Source organism: Neopsephotus bourkii, unplaced genomic scaffold (genome assembly GCF_033783945.1).
Source record: "Neopsephotus bourkii isolate Nb327-2 ecotype Australia unplaced genomic scaffold, CSIRO-AGI_Nbou_v1 NB_951, whole genome shotgun sequence".
Lineage (NCBI taxonomy): Eukaryota > Metazoa > Chordata > Aves > Psittaciformes > Psittacidae > Neopsephotus > Neopsephotus bourkii.
In genome coordinates, this window is record NW_026901445.1 from 38,683 (window position 1) to 56,092 (window position 17,410).

The 17,410-nt window shown below is 61.8% G+C and overlaps 1 protein-coding gene across 8 annotated transcripts; it reads right to left on the reverse strand.

Annotated features, from left to right (window-relative positions):
* Nucleotides 1–175: 175 nt before the first annotated feature.
* On the reverse strand, nt 176–16,858 carry OBSL1 (obscurin like cytoskeletal adaptor 1). 8 transcript variants are annotated; one of them, XM_061358622.1, is made up of 27 exons: nt 16,322–16,858; nt 14,213–15,310; nt 13,192–13,461; nt 12,711–12,971; nt 12,061–12,366; nt 11,667–11,948; nt 11,286–11,561; nt 10,881–11,153; nt 8,139–8,411; nt 7,484–7,759; nt 7,130–7,402; nt 6,536–6,811; nt 6,037–6,312; nt 5,672–5,947; nt 5,138–5,419; nt 4,159–4,434; nt 3,747–4,022; nt 3,396–3,662; nt 2,971–3,240; nt 2,622–2,888; nt 2,062–2,328; nt 1,615–1,727; nt 1,312–1,465; nt 1,050–1,211; nt 813–917; nt 419–685; nt 176–236 (listed from the first exon to the last, which is right to left on the reverse strand). In XM_061358622.1, the coding sequence occupies exons 2-27, from the start codon at nt 15,249–15,251 to the stop codon at nt 229–231; spliced, it is 7,071 nt and encodes a 2,356-aa protein (XP_061214606.1). In that variant the 5' UTR covers nt 15,252–15,310; nt 16,322–16,858; the 3' UTR covers nt 176–228. The 8 variants fall into 8 exon arrangements, with proteins under 8 accessions (XP_061214606.1, XP_061214604.1, XP_061214605.1 ...); XM_061358620.1 differs by having other exon boundaries at nt 7,130–7,405; XM_061358621.1 differs by having other exon boundaries at nt 7,130–7,405; nt 14,213–15,280; nt 16,318–16,858.
* Nucleotides 16,859–17,410: the final 552 nt, after the last annotated feature.

Below are 17,410 nucleotides of genomic sequence, written 5' to 3' on the forward strand. Positions count from 1 at the left end.
GGGACCCCAAGGCCGGGCTACCCAGGGATTTTGGGTGGGATGCAGTGCCATCACCCCTTATCCTAACAGAACCCAAGCTTCATGGGGTGGAAGAAGCCATGTCAGAAAAAAAAATGCTGTTTAATGAAGAGCCCTGAGGCCAGAGTGGGCTGGGGAGGGTGCCCATTTGTCTGTAGATCCCATCTCCCAGCAGTGGCATCTGTCTGTCTGTGTGCAGCATCCTGGCTCCTAGCTCCCTGTTGGGACAGTGGGAGTCAGAGCTGCAGCATGCCTGGAGCTGGTAGGGTACCTAAAAGGGGTGTCTCACACAAGGGGAGCACAGACTCCCAGTCCCATATCCAGCTTGCTCCCTCCACCCCAGTGCTCAGACCCTTGCAAGCAGCGGGCTGTGGGGACATGGCCCCTGGTGCCCCCTCACCCTCCACAAGGAGCCGGGCGGTGGAGCGGTCATCAAAGGCATCGCAGGTGTAGGAGTCCTCGTCCTCAGGGCCCACGTGGTGGATAATCAGCGTGCGGTAGCAGTCCAGGTTGCAGATCTCATACTTGTCACCGGCAAAGATCTCGGTGTCCCCGCGGAGCCAGCGCACTCGGCCCCGGGCGTGGGACACGGTGCACTCCAGCGTTGCCTTGTGGTGCGCCAGCACCGTCTTGTCCCGCAGCGGCTTCACAATACGGATGGGCAGTGCTGGCAGGTGGGGGGAAGCCATTGGCATTTAGGTAGGTAGGCTCCTGTGGGAACCCCATGAGCTGACCCTTGTGCACCCAAGCCTTGATGGTGGAGCCCAGCAAGGCCTTGCACTGCACACCAGTACCTTCCACCTCCAGGTTGGCCTCCGAGACGGCTGTCCCAGCCACGAAGCGGATGAGTCCCTTGTCCTCAGGGCGTACGTTGCAGAACAGCAGGAAATGACGGGTCCCTGGGGAGGGAGAAGCAGGCTCAAGGTGATGAAGATGGGTGCCCATGACAGGCAGGGGGCAGAAAACCCCTCTCCATCCAAACTCTCCTTGCTTGAGCCTCAAACCAGGTGTGGTGCCACCTGCACCCCCACCTTCTTGCCGTATCTTCACCGTGCTGGAGACCTTGATTTTCTCCCCGTCCCGGAAACACTCGCCCTTCACGTCCCCATGCGATGCCTCACAGTTGAAGACAGCATTGTCACCCTCCTGCACGTGGGTGTCCTGCAGGTCCTGCACGATGTGGACCTGGCGCTCTGCAGGCAAAGAGCAGGGTGCCAGGGCAGCCAAGGGCAAGGGGGAGCGGGTGGTGCAGGTCTGGGGGTGCGCATGCCCCTGGGAGCTGGGTGGCTGTACCCTGGACGTGCAGTGTGGCGGAGGCACAGCAGTCACCAGCATCACAGGTGTAGGTGCCGGCATCGGGCAGCTCGCAGCGGCTCAGCTGCAGGATGCGGCGCCGACCCACGGAGTAGATGCGGCAGTTGGGCCCTGGCCGCAGCTCCTGCCCATCCTGCTCAGGGACAGCACATTCAGGATCGCAGGCAGGCAGCATCCTGCTGCTTTGCCCCCTCCTCCCCTGCCCACAGCCCTGCAGGGAGTGGGGTGAAGCAGGGAGAGCACAGCCAGGCACTGCTGGAGATGATATGGGTGAACCCTCACCTTGAGCCACTTCACCTCCGCGCTGGGGCGAGATAGCTCACACTCAAAGCTGGCAACCCCTGTCTCCAGGACTCCCAGGTCCCGCGGGACCCTCACCATAGTGACTGGAGGCTCTGAGAGGGGAAAACACAGGACAGAAAGGTTTGGTAAGGCAAAAACATGGGCAGGGATGGGGAGCTGTGCCTGGGGCATCCCAGCATAGGAGAAAGGTGGCACTTCCTGTGGCACCACCATGAGCAAGCGCTCTTCACTGGTGTCCCAGCTGGCTCTGGACCCAGACCCTGCTCAGGTCACATCTCCTCCCTGGGGACAGGGGGACACCTGCCAGGGTGTGCCTGAAGTGCCCAGCTCAGCCCTGACATCTCTCCCACGACAGAATGGCTGCAGGACAGGCAGTGTTGGTGCCACACACACACACACACCCCCAAGCCTGCCGAGGTGCCATACCCCGCACAAGCAGGCGAGCGCTGCAGCGCAGGGTATCAGCAGTGAAGGTGATGGTCCCCGAGTCCTCCAGCGACAGCCTCTCCAACGTCAGGCTGTGCCCACAGCCTGTGGTGCTGATATGGCATGTGCTGCTGGGCTTCACTCGGATGCCATCCCGCGTCCAGACCCCAGGCACGCCGGGGTGGGACAGCTCCAGGTGGAAGGTGGCTGCCTCCTTCTCAAAGGTCTCCACATCTGCCAGCGGTGTCTGGATCGACACCTTCCAGGCTGCAAGGGACCCATGTCTGCGAGCCGGGGGTGTAAGCTCCCCCTCAGAGACCCCAGCTCCCCGGTCTGTGCTTGCTGTAGTAATCCTCTAAATCCAGCCCTTTCTACCAAGTTCCCACACTTGCCCATCCCTAATGCCCAACCTGTTCAACCAAAACACTCTCATACTTGCTTCCAGACAAGTACCCAATCTGCCCCTCCAGCCTGCAGTGAAGTCGCAGTGGGTGGGTGCCCTCCCCATTACCATCCTTATCCCCATCCCCATCGAGTACCATCCCCAGCATGGTACTCACGCTCCACGCAGAGCTTGGCCTGTGTGCGGTCATGCAGGGTCTCGCAGCGGTAGGTGCCACGGTCAGCAAGGCCAAGGCAGCGGATGGTGAGGGTGCGCCGACACCCCACCTCCTGCAGCTGGTACTTGCTGCTCGGCTGGAGGAGGACACCGTGCTTCAGCCACTGCACTTCGGCAGCCTCATGGCTCACTTCCACCTCCAGGCACACATCCCCCTGCTCCTCTGCCACCACGTCCTGCAGCTTCCGCACAAACAGCACCTGCGCCTCTGCGTGGTCCATGCACCAGATCAGCAGCAAGCCCCGGGGCTGTGCCCTGGGCTGTGCTGCAGCTGGCTCCTTCCCCCTCACCTTGCACGCTCAGCCGGGCTGTGCTCACCAGCCCCTCGGCGTTGGCAGTCACGGTGCCTGCGTCACCCAGCTGGCACTGCCGGAGGTGGAGGCTGTGGCACAGCCCACTCCTTGTCACCAGCAGCCGCTCACCAGGGACCACAGGCTGGCCATTCAGCTGCCAGGCCACAGCCACATCCTCGGGGGACACCAGGCACTTGAAGGTGGCATCCTCCCCTTCCAGCACCGTCAGGCTCTGCAGCTCTGTGATTATCTCCACCACCCTGGGGACTACAGCCAGGGCATTGCGGCACAGCAATGGGGACCCTTCATCCTGCAGAACTGCTGAGCATCCCCACACCCTCCCTTGCCATCACTGCGCTCCCTCATCACCCCCATAGCACAGGGGTCCCCAGGGTGGTGGCCAAGCCTCATGCACAGCTCACCCTGCACCGTCAGTGTCGCTAGGGTCTGGTCATCGTTGGACTCGCAGCAGTACTCGCCAGCATCCTCAGGCTCCACGTGGCTCAGCACCAGTGAGCGCTCTCGTCCCTCTGCCATTACCTGCCGGCGGGGGCTGGGTGCCAGCACCTGCCCGTCCTTCCTCCACACCACATCTCCCCGCGCCTTGCAGAGCTCACACCACAGCACAGCGCGCTCGCCCTGCCGCACCCGCACGTCTGACAGCCCGCGCAGGAACTTCACCAGCAGCTCTGCACAGCCAAACACCCCGCGTCAGCTCCCGCTGTCACCAGAGGGGTGTCCCCGGGTATCCCCACTGCCCTGTCACCGCTTACCTCGGACGCTCACGTCAAACTGCATCTGGTCATGGGAGGAGAGGCAGGTGTAGATGCCAGCATCCTCCTTGGCCATGTTGTGGAGGATGAGGCTGTGCACTCGGCCGTCCCGCCGCAGCTCACAGCGCTCACTGGGCACTGCTGCCTGTTGCGGGCCCAGCCAGGTGACATCAGCTCGCTCCATGGAGGTGACAGCCGAGAGCACGGCGCTGCCACCCTCCAGCACCAGGAGCTTCTCCCGCTCCTCCCGCTTGTTCACAAATAGCACGGGTGCCTCTGTGCCAGGGAAGCAACAGGCTCAGCTGTAACCCCGCTGGCAGCACCGGTGTAGGATGGTTGCACAAAGCATCCTGGTGTGGGGTAGGGACTGTTCCTGCCCCCCAGCATGGGTGAGGAACACTTCCAGTCTAACCTTTCACGTGCAGCATGAAATGCACCTCGTCGTCACCAGCATCACAGAGGAAGATGCCACCGTCACCCAGTTCTGCTTGCTTGATGGTGAGGCTGCGTGCAGGGCCCTCACTGCACACCAGCAGCCGCCCGCCTGAGAGCAGTGTCTGTCCATCCTTCTGCCACCGCACTGCTGCCGTCTCCGGGGACAGCCGGGCCACCAGTGTCACACTGTCCCCCTCCAGCACCTCCAGTGGGCTCTGCGCCTCCTCCTTGTTGACAATACGCACGGGCCGGGCTGGGGAGCACAGGGGCAAGGCAGGGCTCAGGGGTGTCCCTGTGGTGCAGGGCAGCACAGGGATGGGACTGCTGCAAGCGGAGAGGTGGCAATGACCACAGTGAGTCATTATGGGGCAGGAGGGCTGTGGGGCTGATGGGGGTCATGGTGGCACCAGCTGGGGGTCCTGGTGGGGCAGGTGTGCAGGCTGTTGGGGGCTGTCAATTCAGGGGCTCCAGGCAGGGATGTCACAGAGCCCATCACTCCTACATCCCTCCCTGCAGAGGCAGCTCAGCTGCCAAGCTGGATTCATTACTTTTGGTGTGTTCCCCATCCTGAGCGCCTTGCTGGGGAGCTGGGACACCCGCCTGTGCCAGGCTCCCTCCCACTCTCCCAGCCCTCCATCTCCAGCTGATAGGAGTCCGGGCTGAGCTCAGCTATTGGCAGTCAAAGCAGGAGAAGCGGCGCCTGGGAGCTGGCCAAGGTTAAATTTAACCAGTCCCTGGCTGGGGGAGGAGGGAGAGATGTGTCTCTCCATGACCCTGACGTGTCCCTTCCTGACCAGTGGCTCCTGCGGGGCTGTGGACAGGGCTCCCACCCTCCCCTGCCACGCTGCCACCCTGGCATCTGCCACCAGTGTGGTCACAGAGGTGTCTCTTCCCTTGCTGCGGCACAATCCCACCACGCTCGGTGTGCCCAAGGCACTGAGCTTCCAGTGGCTCACCTGACACCTCCACGTTCATCACCATGCAGTCGCTGGCAGCGTCGCAGATGTAGCACCCCGAGTCACTAGGCTGTGCTCCACAGATGGTGAGCTGCCGCAGCACCCCACGGGCCTTGACCTGCACCCGCTCACCCGTCTGCACCTCCTGGCCATCCCGGAGCCAGCGCACAGTGGCATCAGGCTGGGAGAGCTTACAAGCCAGCACCAGGTCCTCCCCGGCCACCAGGCAGTGATGCTCCACAGCACCTGTGCTGCCCACAATGGTCACCGGTGGCTCTGGGACTGGAAAGACAGGCTGTCACCACAGGAGCAACAGCCTGTGCTGGGTGTTGCTATCTTTGGATCCTGTCCGGATGTCCTCTGGCTGCAGCTGGGCAGCACAAAGGTTTCTAGAGCCCCTGCTCCCTGTGTTCCCCCCACCAGCCTCCCTGTGCTCACTGCCACCCAGCCCAGCCCCACACCAGCCTGGTAGCAGCCAAGCACTCACCTTGGGTCCCTGCCACACTGGCCACCCCTATGGGACCTCCTCCTCACCTTCCACAGTGACAAAGAAGATGATGCTGTCGTCGCCGGTGTCGCAGAGATACTCCCCTGCATCCCTGCCTGTGGCGCCCAGGATAATGAGCGAGCGTTGTGCCCCATCCTCCTCCAGCCGCACACGTCCCGTGTCCTGCAGCTTCTCCCCATCCTTGTACCACTTCACCTCCCCATGGGCATGTGAGAGGTGCACCTCCAGCACCAGGTCCTCCATGGCCCGGCAATGCCATTGGGTTGGCAGCGAATCCCTCTCCAGGATCCTGACCCGTGTGTCTGCAGTGCCCAACATCAGCAGAACAGAGGGCTCCAGAGTCTGTGCACCCAGCACCCTTCACCAGACTCTCCCCCAGCCTCTTGCTCACCTAACACTTGGACAGTGAAGGTCACTGTGTCATCAGTGGCATCGCAGATGTATTTTCCAGAGTGCTCAGCCTGAGCCGCGGGGATGAGCAGGCGGCGATGGGCACCCTCCTCCTCCAGGACCAGGCTGCCTCCAGCCTCCAGCCTGACGCCCTCCTTGGCCCAGTGCACATGTGCATCCGCACGGGATAGCTCACAGCCCAGTGTCACTGTCTCTCCCTGGGACACCGTCACGACAGGGATGGGTCTGAGGGGCTGCAGGATTCTCACTGGTGGCTCTGCAAAGATGGTGTGGCTGTGATGCAAAGCAGTCTGGGGACAACGTGGCCCTAGGGACACTTCTGCTGCCACCCCCAGGCAAGCATTCATGCTGGGTGGCCTAGGGGGTGGGCACCCACCAGCTTCATCACCATAGAGGAGCCAGTCTCCCTCCTCCATGCTGGGAAAGATCCTGTGGCCAGAGTCCTATCAGTGCCTCCCTGCTCCCAGGTCCCCACTGACCTGTCACTTTGACATCAAAGGAGATGGCCTCATCCTTGCTCTCACAGATGTACTCGCCCGTGTCCTCCACGCTGCTCCTGGGGATGAAGAGGCAGCGCCAGGCCCCCTCCACCACCAGCAGCAGGTTTTCAGTCTCGTCCACCTCCAGCCCGTCCTTGAACCATCGCACAGGAGCATCTGGCACAGAAAGCTCACACCGCAGCTCCACACGCTCCCGTGGCTGCACCAGCAGCTCCAGTGAGCGCTGCAGGGGGTGCAGGATCCTCACTGGTGGCTCTGCCGGGGATGTGGAGGAAGGGTGTGAGACCTGCTCACTGGTTCTGTTGTCCCTACTTACCGTCATTTGTGTCTTTGTAGGGCTGAGGGGATGCTACAGCCTCCCACCCCGGTGCAAAGGGGCAGGAGCTGTCTGAAGACACAGTGGGCCCACAGTGTGAACCCATCACAGCAGAAGGGGGGCACCCACCAGTCCCTGGGTAAGGCAGCCACACCCCATCCTCTGCGATGCTGAGGGCAGGGATCAGGGCTGCGACCCCACAGCACAGAGCCAGGGCAGTGTTTCCCTCACCAGGACATCTCTGCTGTGCCACCAACCTGCCACTGAGACGTGGTAGGAAACAGACGCATCCCCAGCATCACAGATGAAGTTCCCCGTGTCCTGTGGCCGGGCACTGGGCAGCACAAGCCGGCACAGCGGCCCCTCCTGCTCCAGCACCAGGTTCTCGCCTGCCTCCACCTCCTCCCCATCCTTGTACCAGTGCACCAGGGCCGCCGGGTGGGACAGCCTGCACCAGAGTTCCACACGCTGCCCTGCCATGTAGGCATGGGGAGCGTCCTTGTTGGAGCTGATGATCCTCACCAGTGCTTCTGCTGGGAGACACATGGAGGGGCTCAGCCACAGTGCTGGGTGAGCCCCACATGAGAACACGCACTCCCCAGGCAGCTCACCTCTCACAGTCACCCTGAAGCTGGCAGCATCATCCCCAGCATTGCAGGTGTACATCCCTGAGTCGGATGGCATGGCTGTGGAGATGTGCAGCCTCCGCGAGCATCCCTCTGAGTGGATGGCCAGGACACCAGTTGGGAGCACAGCCTTGCCGTCCTTCAGCCAGTGGACAGGGGCATCTGTGGGGGACACCTGGCATTCCAGCAGCACAGGCAGCCCTGCCAGCACCTCCTGCAGCTGCTGTGCCTCGGGCACTGGGGCAATGCAAACCTGTGGGGCTAAGAGAACCAAGACCCTGTGCCACATGACCTCCATCCTACCTGCCCCAGGGCCAGTGGCCAGTGTGATCCCAGCCCTGCAGCACTGGTAGCTGAAAGGTGAGGGAGCACCAGGGCTGGGACGTGAAGTGGCATAACCCATGGAAGGGCAGTGTGGCTGTGCCCTGGCGTGGGGATAGGCAGGGTTCCAGGAGACAGAGCAGCTGACCAGCCCCTTGACCATATCCACCTCCAGCCCAAGGGCACCAGTAAAGAGCTGCTCACAAGGAGGTGAGGGACAGATAAGATGCTACAGCCACTGGAGGGACAGTACTGTGAGCAGAGGGGGCTGGGGCAGAAGGAGAAGGTGGAAAGGGCCATAGCTGTGCATCACACCCACCTGCCACAGTGATGGTGTAGAAGACAGAGTCCCCGCCGGCATCGCAGACAAACTCCCCTGTGTCCTGTGGCTGGGCACTGGGCAGCACAAGCCGGCACAGCGGCCCCTCCTGCTCCAGCACCAGGTTCTCACCCGCCTCCACCTCCTCCCCATCCTTGTACCAGTGCACCAGGGCTGCTGGACGGGACAGCCGGCACCACAGCTCCACACGCTGCCCGGCCACGTAGGCATGGGGGTTGTCCTCGTTGGAGCTGATGATCTTCACTGGTGCTGCTGCCAGGGAGAGACGTGGGGCTCAGCCAGGATATAAAGGCCAGAGCCAGTGGTGCTTCCAGTCCCAGCCCTGTGTGGTGTGATGCCTTTATCAGCTCATTGCCTTTAAAGCCAGAAGGCACCACCTCATTTATGTCCCACATAGCACAAGCAGCTGGGCTGCCCTGACTGGGGCTCCCTCTTCACCCATCACGGCCAGGAGGAGCACAGAGCTTTCAGGTGACTGTAAATCTTTGCTATGCCCTCGCTGTCATGGTACCTGAACTGCTCTGCCCTGGGACAGAGCTGAGGGATGTAAAGAGAGTATGCAGGTAGGCGAACACCTTGTTAGCAAGCCCCAACACTGCTACTTGCCATCTGTGGTGCTAGCACCAGCCCCTGTGGTGCCGTACCGGGGGGGCCCACCCTTCTGCCTGTTTCCCTGTTTTGGAGGCTAACAGGTTCCAGCTTCTGTCTCAGCTCAGCCTTGGCATTTGCTGACACTGTGGCACTGACATGTGGCTTGCTTGCATTCAGCAGCCCCATCCTTCCACCTCACTGGGACAGAGGACCCCATGCCAGACCACGGTGCTCACTAAATGCCACCATTATTGGGTTGCGCACAAAATGTGTGTCACATCTCCAAGCAGACTTGAGCTGGATCTCTAAAGGCAGAGGGGTTCCCAGCACAAGTTCTAGGTGACCAGTCCTCCTCTCTCCTGGGAGGTGGCCAGGATGTGGCCTCTGCCTGCAGCAGCCAACACTACACGGCCACATGTGTTGTAGCAGGCTGTAGCTGTCCTGGACTCTACTGTGGTGCTCAGCCAGCCTGTGACCCTGGGTTGGCACAGGGCACACTTGGCACACAGCAGACAAATTGGTTGAGCACCAATTGATGGAGCACCACAAACCGGTTGAGCACCAATTTGCCCTTCCCACGGCCCACAGCTGCCCCTCGGGCTGGGTGTCCTGGCTTCAAACTTCCCAGCCAGTTTCCAGCCACAATACCCAGGCTCAGCAGAGCACTGCAGCCCTGCAGCACACAACTGGCACAGCACCAGTGTGCAGCGTTCAACCTGCACCACACTGAGCCTGCATCCGCCTGCCTCCCTGATCAAACACTCGGCAGTTTCTTGTCCCCCTGGGCCTGCTAAAAGCAATCACATCACTGAAGTCCTGCTGGAGATGTTGGACGGCACCAAAACAAGGCAGGGGCAGTGTGCCAGCCCTCAGTGGGCAGTGCTGCTCCAGTCCCACCGCCAGCTCTGAGGCAGCCCTAGTGCTTTGGCAGCTGCTGGAAGACCCAGAGGCACACAGGGGTAGCCAGGCTGGAGGCAGCAGCCGGCAGGGGATAGCTGGGATGCCTTGGGGAAATCCAAGCGTGCCACAGCAGCGCTGACTGCAGCAGCCAGCCCAGCGCACGTGCCAGAGAGTTACCAGCCTGAGCCTCCTGGCACCCACCCCCAGCCCTGCCAGTGAGACTGATGGCCAAATCCTGATTGAACCAAGCCAGCCTCTCTAGGACCCTCCTGCCCAAGTAACACAAAGCTGCTGAGGTTCAGCAGATGGTGCTCCCCTCTCCCAGCTGAGGGAAGCCAAGCTCTCCATGACACGCACCATCACAGGGCAGACGATGCCTCCTGCCTCTACCCAAAGCCCACACTGCCTGTCTGGCAGTGGTGGTTTTGCCTTTATCACAGTAAATAACGTCCTTTCTTCACCCTTCCACCAGTCACCACTTCACTGGCTCTTCCAGAATCTCTTATTGGTCATCCTATCTTCATGCCATCCTCTGATATCAGCTTTGGCCCTTTGTCACATGTTAGCACCGTGGACAGGCTTTACCACCATGGTCACAGAAGCTTTTAACTGGGCTTTAAGTCTGCCCTGGTTGCCTTCCTGTGGTTGTGGGACTGTGCGTTTTGGGGCCAGCGACAAGAAGTCTTTCACTCACTTTCAGCTTTCATTATCCTCTGCCTCCCTGTTCTGTGGCTGGGGCAGCCACTGTGGGAGCCACCCCCTGCTCGCACCCAGTAACCACCACCCAATGTTCAGCATCCAGGCAACCACTGATTTTCAGGTCAGCAATTAACGCTGTCCATCAGAGAGATGTCAGACCGCAAGTCACCCCACGCCAAGTGCCAATCCCATGATATTTAGGACCTCAAAGGAGGACTTGGTTACTGGCTGTGGCAGAAGTCCAGCAAACACACTGGCATGGAGGTGCCGGTGCCCTTGGGTGCTTGAGAACTTCTGACTGTCAGAGTGAGCTGTCCCCTTTGACAGTCAGTCTGTGTGGCTTTGTGCATCACAGCTGCTGCAAAGACCCTGACTGACCTGGAGCTGAGAACGTGGCAAAGCATCTCTGATGAGACTCCCCAGAGCAGCAAATGACAGGAACACTGAGAGGAACACGTGCTGTGGCACCCTGCAACGCCAAAGAAAGCACCCCAAGATGTGACCCTGCCAGCCCTCCTGCATCACACCCACCTGCCACGGTGATGGTGTAGAAGACAGAGTCCCCGCCGGCATCGCAGACGAACTCCCCCGTGTCCTGTGGCTGGGCACTGGGCAGCACAAGCCGGCACAGCGGCCCCTCCTGTTCCAGCACCAGGTTCTCGCCTGCCTCTACCTCCTCCCCATCCTTGTACCAGTGCACCGGGGCCGCCGGGCGGGAGAGCTGGCACCACAGCTCCACACGCTGCCCGATCGTGTAGGCATGGGGAGCGTCCTCGTTGGAGCTGACAATTTTCACTGGTGCTGCTGCCAGGGATAACGCAGGGCTCAGCATAGGCACCTGACAGCAGCTTTCAGCTCCATCATGGGGGCAAGATGAGGGGCAGGAGCACTGTCAGGAGGTGGAGTCCAGGCTCCTGCACGCAGCCCCCAGCTCACCGGTCACGGTCACCACAAAGCTCATGGCATCATCCCCAGCATCACAGGTGTACACGCCAGCGTCCGAGGGACCCGCCGAGCGGAGCAGCAGCCTCCGCACACAGCCCTCTGCCTGTACTGCAATAACGTCATCCAGGGGCACGGCTTCACCATCCTTCAGCCAGGCAACGGGAGCATCAGGGGGGGACACCTGGCACTCCAGAAGCACTGGCAGCCCCGTCAGCACCTCCCGGAGCCGCTCAGCCTCGGGCACTGGTGCGATGCGGACCTGTGGGGCTGAGAGACAAGACAAAGGGATAAGAAGCATCCTCATATCCTCCAGCATGAGAGCTGCTGGTGCTCTTCTCCCAGCAGGACCCCCAGGGTGAGCACCCTTCTCACCGTGCACATGCAATGTGGCCGAGTCCCGCACACTGCCGGACACAAAGGTGACCTGAGCCCCGCTATCAGCCTGCTGCACTCCCCGGATCAGCAGCGAGTGCTCCATCCCGTGGCACCGCACACTGCACCGGCCGCCTGCCTCCTCCTTCTCCTCGCACAGCCTGGCACCGTTGAGGAACCAGGTGCCATGCACTGCAGCTGACAGCTCCAGGGAGAACCACGCATCCTCGCCGTCCCTCACCCACGCATCCTGCAGACCCCTCTCCAGGCGAGCTGCAGGGGCTGAGCACAGCCAGACTCAGGACTGGCCAGCAGCATGCCATGGCACAACATCCTGGCTGGCCCCTGGGGAAAGCTAGCTCCCAGGTGGGAGTCTTTGGCTTGGCATCCTCACCGAGATGCACGGAGCCAGGAAACTCCACAGGGCTGCTCCTGCCGTGCTTATTGGCAGCACAGATGCGGAAGCAGTAGTCGGCCTCGCGGGGTACGCTGTCCCCCAGCACCCGCACATGGCTGGGCAGGTCGGTGGCAAGGCACTGCACCCACTCGCCTCCCAGCGCCTCCCGACGCTCCAGCAGGTAGCGGCTGGGGGCACGGAGGTGGGCATCGGGTGCAGGACACCAAGTCAGCAGGGCTGTGTTGCTCTCCACCACGCTCATCTCAGCTGCCACCGGTGCGCTCGGGGGGTCACGCTTCACACCTGCAAGGCACAGCCCCCGTTGCCTGCTTGGGGACAGCAGTAAGGCTCCGGGAGGGGTGTCAGAAAGGCTTAAGGGGGGTATACAGCATGTTTCTCTGGGGATCCTCCCTCTGATGGAGAGGATAGTGTTGCTCCCGTGTAGCATAGTGTTGGTTACATGGGTTTGTAAGTGCCCTGGAGGGTTAGGGCCTTGGACCCCTGCTAAAATACCATTTCCCCAAAAAGCCATCACAGTGTCATGTCCCCACCATACTGGGTGCCCATACCCGCCTCTCCTCCACATCAACCCTTTCCATGAATGGGCAGAATGGTGGATGTAGGAACCCTCCGAGTCTGGGGCTTACACTTGACCCGGAGCTGGGAGGATGTCTGTGACTCTCCAACAGAGAAGGAGATGATGCCCGCGTCCTGGCGGGTGACATGCACCAGGACCAGGAGGTGCGTCCTGCCAAAGCTCTTCAGCACGGTGCAGGGGGACTCCCGCAGCTGCAGCCCATCCCGGCGCCAGCAGGTACCCTCCACTGCCTCCCGTGTCTCCACACAGAAAACTGCATTCTCCCCCTCCATCACGTCCAGCTTCCGTGGCAGCCGCTTCACAATTACCCCTATGGGGAGAGATGCATAAGGGCTTGGGGAGGGATGCTGTGGATCATCCCTTGGGAGGAAGGGCTCCCCAGGGTGGGAGAGAGAAGGAGGCTGAGGAGCAGCAGCAGCAGCAGGCACCATGGTCAAATGGAGGGAAGGCAGACGTGGGGGGCAGTGGGGACCCTGGCAAGGAGAGAGACAGGACAACAAAGCCATACCACAAGGCAAGCTGATGCCCACCTCGGACAGAGACCTCAGCAATGCTGCGCCCCTTGTCCTTCATCTGGCAGAGGTAGATGCCATCGTCATCAGTGCGGGCATCACGGATGGTCAGACGCCGCACTACGCCTTGCTCCTCCATCACATACTTGTGGCTGGGCTGCAGCTCCCTGTCCTCCAGGTACCAGGCGGTGGGGATGGTCTCCAGTGGCACCTGGCACTCCAGCACAGCATCCTCCCTCTCCACCACCTCCACATCTGCCAGCTGCACCTGGAACTGCAGCCGGTGCTCTGCTGCCAGGAGAGACGGGTGCTGAGGGTGCACAGGGTACAGCACCCACCAGCAGCCCTGTGCTCAGTATTTTCCAGCTCACACAGAGCACCAAGCCCTTGGCCCTTCTCTGCTCTCCTCCTCTTTGGCCTGTATGGGATAGACACTGCACCAAGAAGCATACCCCTCAGAGAGAGGGGAATGAGGGAATGGGCTGGGAGACTCAGTGGTGCCACCAGCATCTCAGCAGGGACTTTTTAGGGACACAGGAGCATGTATGCCAGCATACTGTGGCAGGCATCTCAGTGGAGGGCAGCAGTGGGGATGGCAGGGGATGTACCAGGAGCTGGGTCACCCCAGTTGTGGGCTGTCCCCAGCTGCTAGGGCAGCTCCAGGGGCTGGGGCTGCTGCCAGCTCAGACACTTGGAGCTGTGCCCTGCAGGGCCGGCTGCCAAAACCACTCAGCACTTCCAAGGGAATTTGTCACCAAGGCACTATCCCCACCACCCCGCTTGTGGCTGGACAGCCGCAGCCCTCCAGAGATGCCACCTCTCTGTTTGCAAGGAGAGAGGCACAAGGGGAACACACCCCATGGGAGCCCAGCATCCACGGCTTCCAGCCTGCAGCTCCCTCAGGAGGAGCCTGGGGTGACCCCAGGTGCATGGGGCAGGAGGGAGCCCAGGGTTGCTGGGTTCACACTCAGGTGCAGCCCTGCCAGGTGAAAAGCCCTGGACCACCCCAGCACCCAGCAACTCTTGGATGATCTCCTACCTTTCACCTGGAGCTGCACTGCGCTGAGGGTCTGGCCGGCAGTGTTGGATGCAGTGCAAACATACAGCCCCTGGTCCTGGGGTTTGCAGTACAGCACCTTGAGGATGAAGTAGCCCTCCCGGTCCTCATAGATGAGGTGCCTTCGGCCAGGGGTGAGGGGCTCACCGTCCTTCTGCCAGATGATCTCTGGCTTGGGCTTGCCAGTAACGTAGCAGCGAAACTTGGCGTGCTTTCCTGCGCTCACAGTGAATGCCTTAGCCCCTGGCACCCTGGCTGGGACTGTGCCATTGGGCACCCATGTCTCTGGTCTCATGCACTGTCCTGCTGCATGCCGCCGCCGCTGCTGCCGCTCTCCTAGCATCTCAGGGCCATCATCAGGAGAGCCACTGGGGAGCCTGTCTGGCAGTGCCTGGGCTTCCACCAGGAGCACAGCAGCTGCCAGGGCCTCCCGGGAGCCGCTGCGTGCCCGGCACACATACACCCCCCCATCAGGGGGCCGCACGCCAAACAGCTTCAGGAAGTGCCAGTCCTCAGGCTCCTGCCCCACGGCGAAGTGGCTGCTCTCAAAGAGGTCAGACAGCTTGTGACCGTCCTTCTCCCACTGCACCACTGGGCACAGCTGCCCAGACACCCTGCAGGTGAACATCACGTCCTCTCCCCGGCACGCACGTATGGACGAGGGGGCAACGAGGAAGGCAGGTGCTTCACCATCCAAGCATCCCTCCTCCTCTCGGGGCTCTCCCACCTCCACCTTGAGTGTGGCAGCAGCATAGGTCTCGCCAACGCTGTTCTTGGCCTTGCACACATAAAGCCCACTGTCCTGGGGGGTGGCACGGGACACCAGCAGACTGTACAGGTCCCCCTTTGCCTCCACATGAAAGCGGCCTGAGGGCTCAATTGGGATCTTGTCCTTCTCCCAGAGGATGCTCGGGCGGGGGTCGCCCGTGATCTGGCAGCTCAGTACTGCATCGGTGCCACTTTGCACCATGAAGGCACGTGGGTAGGCCAGGAACCTGGGGGCTCCCTCGAACCCCTCCATCACCACCTCCTCAGTGTCACTGCAGGCAGCTGGCCGGAGCAGCAGCGTGGATCATTAGCCTGGGGGGGATGCACAGACCGACCATGGTGAGGGGTTCGAGCTTCAGTATCGGAGCACTGTAGAGCACCATCAAGAAGGAGCTGTGCCTGGTCACATGAGCATGGCGCTGTCTCTGAGCACCCCAGCCCCACTGGATATCCTCCTGTCTCAGCCCAAGTCGCTCATCCTCCATCCCAGTCCAATGGAAGAGGTGGCAAAAGGCAGATCTTAGCACCCTGAGGGGCCAGGGCACCCACAGCCTGCCCCAGGGTGGCAGAAGGGACCCCAGGTCCGGACACAAGCAGCTGCTTGCGGGTGCTGGGGAGGGGGAACGGCGGAGGCAGGACGGCTCCCGCCCGCCCCTTCCCCACCCGCGGGGCATTCCTGCAGTATCGGGTGGTGGCAGAGCCGCATTCCTGCAGCATCTGGGCTGGCTCTGCAGCCAGGTGCTGATACGGGGCTGCCGCGGGTGGGCGGGCGGCACCGGCCGGGCCTGGGCTCGGAGGGGTCACCCCGCAGGGCCCTGGCGGGGGGGGCAAAGTGAAGCTCCTCCTGGAGCAGATCCCCCTCCAGATCCTGTAGGATCCTGCAGGATCCTGCCCTTGGTATGGAAAGGCACGGCTGGAGATCATCAGCCCCAGGGAGAGAGGGAAGGCTGGGGAGCACCACCCCAGCACTGCGGGTAACTGCTCAGCGTCACAGGCAGGGGCAGGCAGGGTTGTTCCGTGCCTCCCTTGGGCGAGTGCACCCCGACCTCTGCCCACAGCACGGCCCGGGCTGCGGCAGGGGCGTCTCTGCCTCCCTCAGGCAGGGGGAAGAGAAACTGAAATGATCCCTGAACGAGCCAGAGGGGACGGTGGCACAGGGCTGATTCCCAAGGAGTGGCAAGGACCAGGGCCATCCCCTGGCACACGGTCCCTGACCTCATGGCAGCTCACAGCCCTGATGGCTTGGCCACCCCACTTGGTCCCTTCCCTGATCACCCTGCCCCACACAGCCCCACAGCCCAGTTCCCTGCCCCAAACACACACCTCGCTTTGCTGCCTCTCCCAGCGTCTCCCAGTGCCAGCACCGAGCTCCTGCTGCTTCCCCAGCTCTGCTCCCGGGTGTCAGCACACAGGGACCAAACGTTACAAATGCCTGCAGCTGCTGTCCCCAAAAATACTCTCTGATGACATGCTGGGTTGATAAGACTGAGCCTGCTCCATTCAGAGCCTTGCTGGGGCAGGGCTGGCCTACCTATGTATAGCAGCCCAGCAGGAGCTCCCGGCCTCCAGAGATCAGGGGTGCCATAAACACAGCAGTGCCGCGGTGCTGGGTCAGTCTGAGGCAGGAAGCAATGTGCTGTGCAGGTGCGTGGCGTGGTGTGGGGTGCATGGCATGGGACAGCAGGCAGCAGTGGGATGGAAGCTGCCATGCAGGATATGCTGAGTGGGGGGGATGGGGTGTATCACACTGGATGCTGCATGAGATGCCAGGCTGCAGGAGAGGAATGTGCCTTACAAGCCGTGCTATGCGGGATGCGGGGCTGCAGGAGGAGTGGAGGGGGTACAGAGGATGCCCACCACCTCACAGGGCAGGAAGGGATGCTGGATGTGGGATGCACCACAGGCAGCAGCAGGAGGAAGGGCAGGACTTGCTGTGTCCTCTTACAGCCTGTGCCCCTCCTGCAGCTCCCACCCCAGGAGCCAGCCCATGGCTGGCCAGCCCAAACAGCACTCCAGGGTCCTTCTCTTGGCACTGCTGTGGGGTCTCCAGCAGGCCTGGCTCTGCCTCATCTCCTCCTCCTCCCCATGAAGCTGTTGCATCCTTCCCCTGGGCAGTGTGGGGACCTCTTGCCATCCCTCCTGCTTCATGTCCTCAGGAACTTGCCTGCCTTCAGGCTGCCCTGTAGATGCCACAGCCCCTTCCCCACACTGTCATTAGGACCCTATCCTCAGAACCCCACTGCCCGGTGAGCCTGGGGTGTCCCAGCCATCCCTGGCAGGGTTTGCCCAGCCTGCCACCCCTCACATGCTGTCCCTGGCCAGGGCCTCGCAGGGCTCTGTACCCCACCAAGCCCTTGCCCAGATGTCCTTGCTGGGTACAACCGCTGTTACCTCCCACTCTTCCCTAAGAAG